We start from the raw sequence: 12,606 nt of genomic DNA, 5'->3' as shown, positions 1-12,606 counted from the left end.
GACAAAACTTCTAAAAGCAGGATTATATTATTTAAAAAATACTTGGGGGGTGCATCAATAGAGGGAGGGTTAGTAGGGGGACCACACCTATGGAGCATATTGCAAGTACAAGTTGGATCTATCAGGTGTAGAACACAAATGTCTTAATGCTGTAATTGGGTAAATGAGGTAAACGCTATGTTGATTAGTAGGATATAAGCATTCTAATTTGTACAAATAATCAACACACTGAATCCCATAAAGGCATAGATGTATTTATGATTTATGTACAAATGATTTAATAAAATAAAACAAAAAAAATAAAAAAATAAAAAAAAACTTAGGTGAGACTAAAAGGAAAAAACATTTTATTCTTGAGCAAAAATTTTAACTATAAAATATGAAAGTAATATTTTAATTACATACTTATGTATTGAAAAATAGAGTCTTTATAAAGTTGTATTTAAATTTTACTAATCTGAAGCACATAAATGATAGAAGAAATTACTGACATTTAAAAATAATTATTAACATTTAGGTCCATTGTCTTATACTATTCAACACTAACTGAAGACCTAGATCTGATCTAGGGACAAATATAAAACAGTAAAGTCTTATAACTAACAAAATACCATCAATATGGGGGGGAAAAACATCACTCCTATCTAGAAAAGGTATTTCTATCAGGAATTTTGAAGAATTTAGATTTCACTTCATGTATCATCAATACTATTCTATTAACACTGTGATTTTCATCAAAATAAAAGTCTGTTCTATATTGATACCATTTAACAGTTATAAAAAAGTAAATGAAAAAATAATACATAAAAAACTATAATGGAGCAAAAATCTGAGAATTACTATTTCCACACATTCTTTTTGTAGAACTATCACCTCTTTATGGGACCCTTCCAGATCTGCTTCACGTCTTGTGAGAATTTTCAACTTGTTTAATTGAGCTTTTAACATGGAGAAAAATATTTTCTACAAATACTGTATTTGGGGTGTTTACGGCAAATACTTGAAAACAAGTTAAAAACTTTTTGATTTTGAGGTTCTCCCCAGAAAGTATGCTGAAAACTTGGGTCACCAGAATTCATTTATGGCAAAGAGGAATTGTTTACTATTTTAAAGGTATTTAGGAGCAAAATTAAAATGTAACAATATTTATAGATACAGATATCTCAGACATTGGGCTTAAAAATTATTTTGGATTTATATACAATTTGAAATACTTTCATGAAACTTGTTAACATTACCCCATAATTACATTGATGTACACAGCTATGATTAAAAAAATTATTTTGGAATAAAACATCAATCAAATAAGTATTGATTAAACTCCACGGCCAATTTTTAGAATTCCTAGTATTTGTATGGCATTTCTCAGTGTGCAGAATGTTCGTATTCATATTCCTGTTAGCTCTTCATTACATTCTTCAGATGAGTAGAATCGGTATTACCATATACATGTTAGATACAGAAAGATACTGAGTTTCAGAATTACAAATTGTCTAATGTAACACAGAATCAGGATTCTGGCCTTTCACGCCAAGTGGATATTCCATTCTATCTCACTATGTTGTTTCAAAGGACATTTTCTTAAACAAGATACTCCCTTGTTAATTGAGCCTTTTACTTGTATCTAAAATAAGACCTTTCCTTAGAAAATTTACTCATATCCCCTGATTTCTAGTTAAACTATAATGTAAACATATTTATAAAAAATACTTAAATTGAAGCCTGAAGATTATCCGTTGGATAGTTTTCTAAAAATTTGGAATAAGAAAATATAATAATCATATTTTAAAAATATAGTTTCAAAAATTTTTTATGTCCATATTCATATAAATTTTAAGAAAAATGTTATCAATCAAGTAATTATTATTAACTATAGTACATTACTATACCTGCAGAAGTTGGTGGGAATCACGATAGCATATCCAACAGATGTTCCTCCTAAACAGTTACCCAATTCATGGAAGAGCCCATGAGCCATGGATTCCAATGGCAAAACAATCAGAAACATGCTCAAGAAGATTCCATTTGTTGGCTAAAAGAAATTCAAAATATGTATGTGTGACTGCACTTACTTATTATGTGCAAATACATTGATAAACATGCATACTGATTAACATTTTTTACCTCTACATTCAAAAAGGATAAAAAGGACAAATTATGATCTAAAAACAATTTTAAGTTAAAACAGGTAAGTACACGCAGATGAGCTAATTAGTGCAATGAACCCTAAATTTATCTCTAAGCTTCTTGGAAGTTGTGGCAAAACACAGCACCTTACATTTCTTAAAATTTGTCAAACAACACCGCATCCAAATCAAAAAATAAAATACAAAAATGTATCACTTCTTGATATGATACAGAATAAGCCAGAAAACAAATCTCTGATTAAAATCTATAAGCACTATGTCATTTTTCAAATAAAATATTTACTATGGAACTTTAGAAAGGGCTCATTTTTGTCTGTGAAAAAAGTTCAGAAATTAGAATAAAATCTTAAGGAATAGTAATAGCCTAAAGGTATCAAAATGTATTTCATTCATTTCATTTCTTCATTCTTATAATATAGTTTATTTTTAAAAACAATGAATTCTCTATGTATCTAAATTCAAACTGTTAAGAAAATAAAAAGAAATTAAGGACATTTAAGCATCCTAAAAGCAGAATGGAAAGTAGATAGAAGACAGAAGAAATGAATAAAAGAGGCAGCGATCAGGTATGAATTGCAAGAAAAAAGCAGAAAAAATTAAAGGACCCATTTAAATGAAAGAAAATGTGACAGTCACTTGGTCCTATACTACGTCTTTAGGGTACTGACACTTAGATATAGTACAGGACAACCACTTGGTCCTGTACTGTATCTTTAGAGTACTGACACTATTCCACAGTGTTTCTGCATTGCTACTGCACATATTATATGCCTGTGTGCATGAATACACATTCTTAACACTCAACAGGTAGTTCACCTGATCAAAAGAAGTGAAGGTCTTTTTGTTTTACCCTTCACATTTGGGTCTTTAATCCTAATGTAATTGATTTTGTTGATGATAATGGCCCAATTTCATTATATTTATTCTGTAGGAACATCTCAAGCACCAATTACTGAAAACATCCACCATTTCACATTACTCTACAGTGCCATGTTTGTCATAGATCGAGTATTCATGGATCTATTTTTGGACTCTCTTCTGCTTTATAGCTTATTGGACTGACTACCTTTTCACATATTTCCTTTGATCGTTGTTTACTCCCCTCCTTTCTGGGACTCTAATCAAACATAGATGAGATCTCACTGCACCCTCTTTGAGTCTTATCTTTTTCTTCTACTGAACGTTTGCCGTAATTTTTCCTCGTCTGTGTTCTTTCCTGCGTAACTTCTGAGTGCTTCTTTCAGTTTATCGATGCTCACTAGCTTTGTCTAATCTACTTTTAAGCTTGCACACTGAAATAACTTCCGATTATTTTATTTTGATTCTAAAATTTCTATTCAAATGTAACTTATCACTTTTTAGTTTCCAGTTTCCTACCATTGTGTCCTGATCCTTGCTTACTTTTGCTTTTCAACTTAGTAAGCAAGGAGGTTTGCTCCGTTTGATAATTCCAGTATCTCAACACTTTTTTCAGCTGTTGGTTCTGCTGCTTCTTGCTCTTGGTGCCATGTGTGTATATGCACATACCTGTTACACTTAGGATACTTACCTACATATGTGAAACAATTATTGTGATCCATTTTAAGTACAGGAAAGTATCTTCTCCAAGAGGGGATTTTTACTCCTTCCAGAAAGGTGGAGGGTATTGCCAGTCTACATATCTTAATCCAGGTTGGACCACTAACAGGACACATGGCCAGGCAGGATGCAAGTTCCTGAGAGGACTTTTCCAACTTTTCCTTCAGTGTGTCAGCTTACAATGGGAGGTAATTTACCAGGGATTTCACTTCTGGAGACCCTGGGCTTTGAATTTTTTGCTCCTCCTGAGGAGATCAGAAGTGTAGTTCAGCTCTAAAAATGAGTTCCTCTATATTAATAAATGTCTTCAGGGCACACAGAGTTGAGTCTTCCTATCCCAGATAGTACAGTATGCTTTCCATTCAAGTCTTCTTGTATAACCTTCGACATTCAGAAGTTTTATTTTATAGGATTCCTTTCTTTCCTTTCCCTTCCCTTCTTTTGGCAGTCTCTCAAAAGTTAATCTTCCATTCTCTTATAATCAATCTGTTAATGCTTTTTAACCTACCATCCTACCTTTAGGTCACCAACAATCTTCATCTTGATATATGAAGAGGTCAAATCTGAGACCTAATCTCAGTAGCTACTTCTCTGTAGCTTGATACACTTAACTAGTCCTCCTCTAATTTATATATTTATTTATTATTTTTAGAGATGGGGGTCTCATTCTGTTGCACAGGTTGGAGTGCAATGGCTGAAGCATAGCTCACTGCAACCTTAAAGTCCTGGGTTTAAGCAATCCTTGAACCACAGCTTCAGTGTGCATCACCATGCCCTGCTAATCTGTAAATTTTTGTAGAGATGGAGTCTTGCTATATTGTCCAGGCTGGCCTTGAACTCCTAAACTAAAGCAAACCTCTCACCTCGGCCCCTGGAAGTGCTGTGATTACAGGCCTGAGCCGCTGAATAGTTTTAAAATTGGGTTAGTTCCCTTAACATTGAGTCCTGAGATATTTTTATATATTCTATATATACATGTAAATGCTTTATCAGCTATGACTTGCAAATATTTTCTCCGAATATACAGCTTGTCTTCTCATTTATTTTGAAAAGTAGATACTCTTAATTAAATTATCTTTTGATGTTATATGTAAGAATCACTGCCTGACCTCATTTGAAAAGAATCTCTGCCCAACCTCTATGAATAGCTTTGGTTTTTTCCTAGTTTTACTAAGTTTACTGTTTTCATAATAAGTATCATTCCAAGTCATTTACATTAAAAAACTGAAATTTTACCATTAACTTCTGTTGTCTTTTGTTCATAATCCCATTTCATCTTTAAAATGCAACATTACAAAGCCGTTGTTCCCTGCAATTTGTATTATGTTCATTGAATGTCCTGTTTTCTCTCTTCCAATCTTTTTCCTTAAGTAAGTAAACTGGACACCATCGCATTTGGTGCTAGTTTTATTGCTCAGCAATAGGCTTTTGTGAAATTGTGATAATTGGATTCACAGGAGGATAAAAGGGAGGAGACTGTGTAGATACCTAAGGAAACATATCTCATGGCATTCTTATATTGAGATTCTCTCCGAAATCCTTCACCTGAGATTTTATATGTCTTTCCTCACCAACCACGGTCATTTATAGACTCCTTGGGGGTTTGATACAGCTTTCTGCAAAAGCCCTTTTGACCCAAACCAAAAAAACCCCACAACTATAATTGATTTCTTTATAGGGGAAGTGATAGTAGTCACTGTGTATGACAGATGTCTGAAGATTAGCCTCAGAGCCAAGAAAAGGATGGAATCTACAGATGACACACAGTTTCATTTCTAGCAAGATGGTAGGAACTGCCACAGTGCCTTACTTGGCATGGGGAGCAGGGAGTTTTCAAATCTGCTGCCAAAACTAGAAGTGCTCATCTTTTGTAACTTTTTGTTTTGTTTCATTTCTCTTTCTAAAGTTTTGAGCTATTCTAGATCTGAAGGGAGATTTTCTTTTATCTTAAAGCTTAAGAGAGCTTCTTTTAATTTCATGTTTTATCGCTTCTGTCAGAACACTATGAAACAGATTTTTTCCCTCTCTTAAAGTACCAATATAATGTCTGAATATTTTCTTCATAAGGAACATGATGTTTATTTTTCCCTTTAACTGGTTCCCCAACTTTTAAAAACATTAAAACATTTTTAAAATTACTATGAATCTCAACTTTTTCCATTTTAGTAGTAACAAGATCTACCTGCTATTGACTATTTTCTGTATGCTACCCACCGAACTACCATTCTTATTTTTTATGTATTAATTTGTTTAATCTTCATGATACTATAGATAGTACCAAACTGTTTCCATTTTTTAAATGAGAAATATGCTTGAGATAGAGATTAGGAAACTTATTCAACATAGCTGGTATGGATCCAGGCAGTCTGCCTTTATAGGCGTAAATCTTACTTAACTACCTTACTTAGTTTCACGTACTTTTAAAGTTGAAAATTAACACAGTGATTATTTAATCTTTTTATTTTGCCACAGGGAAAAGTAAGATTCAGTAGATTGCCTGACTTTGATTCCTAGACCAGTGTTGTTTCACCTTTATTAGGACTACACTCTTAAAAAAATTTATTTTTATGTTTTTGAGACTACTCAGTCAGAAAATAGATTTCTAATGTACCTATAGTTGCCTTAGCAACTATATACAAAGATCTCCTAAATAGCTATAGTCAGGAGATGAAATTTCTGTTGTTTTGTTCATAATGACCTCACTATGATTTAAAAATGCTTCACTGCACATTAAAGCTACCATTTATTGTGCTAGACATATTTTTAAATTCTAATATATAGAATAAGCTCATAACCTAAATATTATCCCCTTTGTATAGACCCAAGAAACCAAGACTCAAAAGGTCAATGAACTTGTTCATAAAAACACAAATAATAAATGGCTGAGCTAGGTTTGAACTAAAATCTAACTCCAAAGCTTGGGTACTTTCCACTATACCCTACTGCCTCTACATAAATATGTCACTTGACATTAAAACTATAAAACTATAAAGTGCTTTCACCCCTATTCAATAAATGGTGCTGGGAAAATAGCCACATGTGGAAGACTGAAACATAATCTGCACTTCTTACCACTCAGAAAAATTAATTTACTATAGATAACAGACTTAACCTTAAGACATGAAACTTTAAGAATTCTAGAAGAAATGGTGAAAAACTCTTCTAGATATCAGTATAGGCAAAGAATTTACAATGAGACCCCAAAAGCAATCACAAAAACAAAAATTAACAAATGGGACCTGATTTCGTTAAAAAGCTTCCACACAGCCAAAGAAACACTAGAGTGAATAGACAACCCAAAGAATAGGGGAAAACATTTGCATGCTATATGTCTGATAAAGGGCCAATAACTAGAACACGTAAAGAACTCAAATCACCAAGAAAAAGCCAAGCAACCCCATAAAAATGTTGAACAAACGACATTAACAGAAGCTTTTCAAAAAAAGATAGACTAACGGTCGATAAACATATGAAGAAAAAATGCTCAACATCTGTAATCATTAGGAAAATGCAATCAAAACCACAATGAGGTATCACCTAACTCCAGTGAGAATGGCTTTATTCAAAAAGACCCAAAACAACAGATGTTAACATGGATTAGACAAAGGAACACTCATATACTTCTAGTGGGACTGCAAACTAGCAGAATCTCTGTGGAAAACGATATGAATATACCACAAAGAACTAAGGGTAGACCTTGATCCAGCAATCCCACCATTGGGTATTTACCAAAAGGAAAAAAAGTCCTTTTTATGAAAAAGACACCTGCACTCACGTTTACTGCAGCACAATTCACAACTGCAAAGATGTGGAATCAATCCAAGTGCCCACCAATACCTTAGTGGATTAATAAAATGTGGTATATGTATATACCATAGAGTACTACTTGGTCATTAAAAAAAAAAGATAAACTAATACCTTTGCAACAATCTAGATGGAACTGGAGACCATTCTTCTCAAAGAAAGTATCATGAGAATGGAAAAACAAATACCACATGTACTCACTATTAAATTGGAACTAATCTGTCGACACTCATTCACATCCGGAGGTAAAACACAACAGAAATCAAGCAGGTGGGAAGGGAAGGAAGGAATGGGAAAATCCACACCTACCGGGTGCAATGCGCACTATCTTGGTGATGGGCGCACTTACAACTTTGACTCCAACTGCACAAAAGTAACGCTTATAACCAAAATGTTTGTTTGTGCCCCAATAACATTCTGAAATCTTAAAGAAAATAAAGTGGCTTTCATAATGTTTTTAAATTTCCTGAACTAAGCCAAGTTTTGAAAGCTGCCTATAGTTTCTTATTAATGAATCCAAGTTTCTCACAATGAACAGCATAGCATCTTCATTTTTATATTACTCTGTAACATACATTCTTGTTTCTTGGGCTTCATTTTCTTTAGTTTCTATCTGGTTTACTTAAAGTATGCATACAAAACTACTTCTAAACAAGCAAATAAGAATTGTATGGTTTTAATATAAATGCCAGATTTTTTATTTTATTTTTTTAAGACAGTTTTACTTTGTTGCCCTCAGTAGAGTGCTGTCGCGTCATAGCTCACAGCAGCCTCAAACAGCCTCAAACTTTTGGGTTCAAGTGATTCTCTTATCCTCAGCTAGAACTACACAACACCCAGCTGTTTTTAGATACAGAGTCTCCCTCATGCTCAGGCTGGTCTTAAACTTAAAAAAAGCGATTGCTCTTGGCCCAAATGCCACATTTTTAAATGAAATTCTGACACTAGTATATGTATGTTGCACAGACATTTTGTTCCTGTCACCTGAAAAATTTTAGGATATAAAGTGCTAGATGTTTGACCGTAACTTGAAGTTAAGTCCTTAACTTGATGTTAAGAATTTTTTCATGTGCTTACCTGCCATCTATATGTCTTCTTTTATAGGTATCTGTTCAGATCTTTTGAACACTTTTATTTATTTTGGTTCTTTCAGAGACAAGGTCTTGCTCTATTGCTCAGGCTAGAGTGCAGTGGCATCATCCTGCTCACTGCAGACTCAAACTCTTGGGCTCAAGCAATCCTCCCACCTCAGCTTCCCAATAGCTGGGACTATAGCTGACACCACCTGGCTAATTATTATTATTATTTTTTTTTTTAGAAATGAGGTCTCACTATGTTTCCCAGGCTGTATTCAAACTCCTGGTCTCAAATGATTCTTCCTGCTTCAGCATCCCTAAGTCCTAGGATTATAGGTGTGAGTCACTGTTCCTGGCTAGAAATGTTTATATGTAGTAGCAGCTTTCTTCATAATTACCAAAAAACTATAAATAATTTCAATGTCCCTCAATTGAGTAATAAACTATAGTACCATACAATGGAATATTGTTCATCAATAAAAAGGAATAAATTACTGATATACTCAGCAACATTGATGAATTTCAAATGATTTATGCTAAAAGTCATCAGACTCAAAAGGCTATAAATTATTTGATTTCATATATATGACATTCTAGAAAAGGAAAATGTGTAGGGACAGAAAACAAATTTGGGATTGCCACATGCTAAGGGTTGGGAGAAGGACTGACTACAAAGGAGCGGACGTGAACTGGCGTGTGGAACTGCTCTACGTGTTAACTATGGTGGTAGTGGTCACACGACTACCTGTGTTTGTCAAGACTGCAGGTTTACTAAAAAGGGTATATGTTCCTGTATGCAAATTTTTCCTTAATTTTTTTTTTATGTTAAGCTAAACTAAAACCAAAACTTTTTACATGTAAAAGCTTAAGAAAAAGTGACAAAGGCCATTTTGAGGAACTAAGATCTAAATTACAAATGTGCTCCATAATGCATGTTAATCTTAGGAATTTTATTTAACTTTTCCTGTAGTAAAATCAGAGTACATTTGATGCCCTGAAGATATATTTTAATAGATAAGTAAATCCATTATAAAATGTTTTATAAATTACAAATGCCAGGTGCTAGGTCATTAACTCAATGAAATCCAACATTAAACTTTCTGTTATCCTATATCCTCATGTTCCCTTCAGTTTGTTAACATCTTTTTAACATTTTCTTTTGACTATCCACCATGCCAAATCATTCAACATCAAATTCTCTTTAAACTTTACTTCTCAACAAGATCTGACAGCTTTTCTTTTGATGATATTCTTGGTCTTAACCTTATCATAGCACTTTTCCCCATCACCTTAGTCTAGGTCCTTATCATTTCTTAATCCTAGCCCGCCTTCTTGATTTCAGTGCCTCTCTCATTGATCCCACCCATAGCTGACAAACTGATCTACTTAAAGACTTCTTTAAATTCTTTATTACATCTTGCCACACTGGGTCAGCCCCCACCTAATTAGTGGCAGTTTTTCCTGTGGAAATCCACTGGAGGATATTTTAACCGAGCAGTGAGAAAAATCAGGTTAGCACTTAGTATTACTCTCACAGAAGGTGAAGAAACAGGATTAGATTATATCATTAAAAAGTTAATCAGTATCAATATCATTTTGGAATTAAGCAAAAATAGTTCAATTAAAAAATCAATTAAAATCCAACTTAAAGAATTTGAGATAGCATTTAGAACTTAAACTATCCCCTGAACAGTCTTGTCCAAACAAAGCTCTTATTTTGCCTTTCACTATATACTTTTCTCATTCTTTCGACACTCAAAAGGATTGGAACATGTATAAATCCAGTAGATGCTTCCTAAATTCCACTTCAGGCAAGGATTTCATGGTCAAGTATCTTTTGAAATGTTTCTCTTTCTGTACTTTGACCATCTTTTCTCTGAGTGTATTCATTAGTATCTCATAGAACACTGGGCAGAGCAAAGTTTACCATCTTTCTGCAGAGATTACTGAAATCAAATACTAAACTAAAATTTAATTGCCTCCAAGGCATAGTGCCTACACTACAGGCAGCAATTACCCAATAGCAACTGATTGGGGAATGCAGCGTAACTCAGGTAGATCACTGGTCTCGAATAGCCAAATGAATATCTTGCCATTCAATGGATGCCTACTGCTGACCAGGAGTTGCTACATTATCTTGAAGATTTTTAGAGATGCAAAGTCTCATATATTTCCTCAAATTTACAGAATTCCAGTATTCATAATCTTAACAAGATACCCTACCTGATTCATATGCATATTAAAAGTTTAAAAAGCACTGGTCTAGAACAAATTGGTAACCTTTTTCTTAATAGGGCTAGGTAGTTAACATTTTAAGCTTTGTAGGCCAATGGTCTCTGCTGTAACTACTCAACTATGCAGCTCATATTGATTAGGCCATACAGAAAGAAGATATAACACATAAACTACATATGAACAGAGTTTCAAAATACACGAAGCAAAAACAATGACAGAATTGAAAGAGGAAACTAACAATTCAGCAGTTATAATGGAGATTTTAATCTGTCAGTATTACGAACTAGACAGAAAATCAGCAAGGATACAGACTGGTAAACACTATCAACTGACTTGGATCTCACTGATATGTACAGTACACTATACCCAACAACAACAGAGCATTCATTCTTTGTTAGTGAATCTGGCATAAAACACACATTAGGTCAAAAAACAAACCTTAACAAAAGACTAAAACTGTACAAACCATATTCTCCAACCACATAGAATTAAATTAGAAACAAACAACAGAAAAATGTGTGGGAAACCCCCAAATATCACACAACAAATTTATAACCCATAGATCAGAGAAGAAATGTCAAGAAAAATCAGTAAATATCTGTAATAGGATAGTAGTGACGTAAGGACAGACACATAGATCAATGTAACAAATACCTCAAAAATAAAGCCTTACTTACAAAGATGTCAAGGGCATTTCAAAGGGGAAAAAAGTTAGTCTTTTCTACAAATGTTGCCAGAACAATTAAACATCCATATGCATCCCCCAATCCCACCTCACACCATTAACTCAAAATGGATCATACACCTACATGTAAAAATCAATAAAGCTACTGAAGAAATTATGACCTAGTGTTGAACAAAGATTTCTTAGATACTAAAAACAAAGTCCATAAAAGTTGATAAATTGGATTTTGTAAAATTAGAAACTCTTACTCTTCAAAAAGCATCATTTAGAAAATAAAAATAAGCCAGATAGTGGCTCACACCTTTAATCCTGGCATTTGATGAAGCCAAGGCAAAAGGACCCCTTGAGGCCAGGAGTTCAAGACCACCCTGGGCAATATCAAGATCCCGTCTCCATAAAACAAAAATAATAGCCAGGCTTGGTGGTGGGTGCCTATAGTCCCAGTTACTCAGGAGGCTGAGGCAGGAGGATTGCTTGAGCCCAATAGTTGGGAGGCTGTAGTGAGCGATAATGACACCATTGCATTCTACTCCAGGCAACAGTGTTAAGACCTTGTCTCAAAAAGTTAATTAATTATAAAGATAATCCACAGACTGGAAGAAAACATTTCAAACACTTATTTGACAAGGGGCTTGCATCCAGAATATATAAAGAGCTTTTAAAACTCCATTAAGACAGGCTTAGTGGTGGCTCGGCGCCTGTGGCTCAAGCAGCTAAGGTGCCAGCCACATACACTTAAGGTGGCGGGTTCGAATCCAGCCCAGGCCCGCCAAACAATAATGGCAGCAACCAAAAAATAGCCAGGCGTTGTGGTGAGCATTGTGGTGGTCCCAGCTACTTGGGAGGCTGAGGCAGGAAATTCGCTTGAGCCCTGGAGTTGGAGGTTGCTATGAGCAGTGAAGCCATGGCACTCTACCCAGGGGCTCAGTTTGAGGCTCCGTCTCAAAAAAAAAAAATAAAAAAAAAGACAGGCTTGGTGCCTGTGGCTCAAGTGGCTAGGGCGCCAGCCACATACACCTAGGGTGGCAGGTTCGAATCCAGCCTGGGCCCGCCAAACAACAATGACGGCTGCAACCAAAAA

At 34.5% G+C, this 12,606-nt stretch overlaps 1 protein-coding gene across 1 annotated transcript in view; it reads right to left on the bottom strand.

Moving 5' to 3' along the window:
• The window catches only part of TMEM168 (transmembrane protein 168), a 29,474-nt gene that overhangs the window by 8,234 nt on the left and 8,634 nt on the right, over positions 1-12,606 (bottom strand). Inside the window, exon 3 of the mRNA XM_003789806.3 lies at positions 1,890-2,032. Within this exon, the coding sequence (XP_003789854.1) occupies positions 1,890-2,032 (143 nt within the window). The remainder of the gene's footprint in view (positions 1-1,889; positions 2,033-12,606) is intronic.

This window comes from Otolemur garnettii, unplaced genomic scaffold, assembly GCF_000181295.1.
Source record: "Otolemur garnettii isolate 467f Iridium unplaced genomic scaffold, OtoGar3 scaffold00037, whole genome shotgun sequence".
Taxonomy (NCBI): domain Eukaryota; kingdom Metazoa; phylum Chordata; class Mammalia; order Primates; family Galagidae; genus Otolemur; species Otolemur garnettii.
The sequence above is the reverse complement of the archived record's forward strand: the minus strand, read 5'-3'. Positions and strand labels throughout refer to the sequence as shown.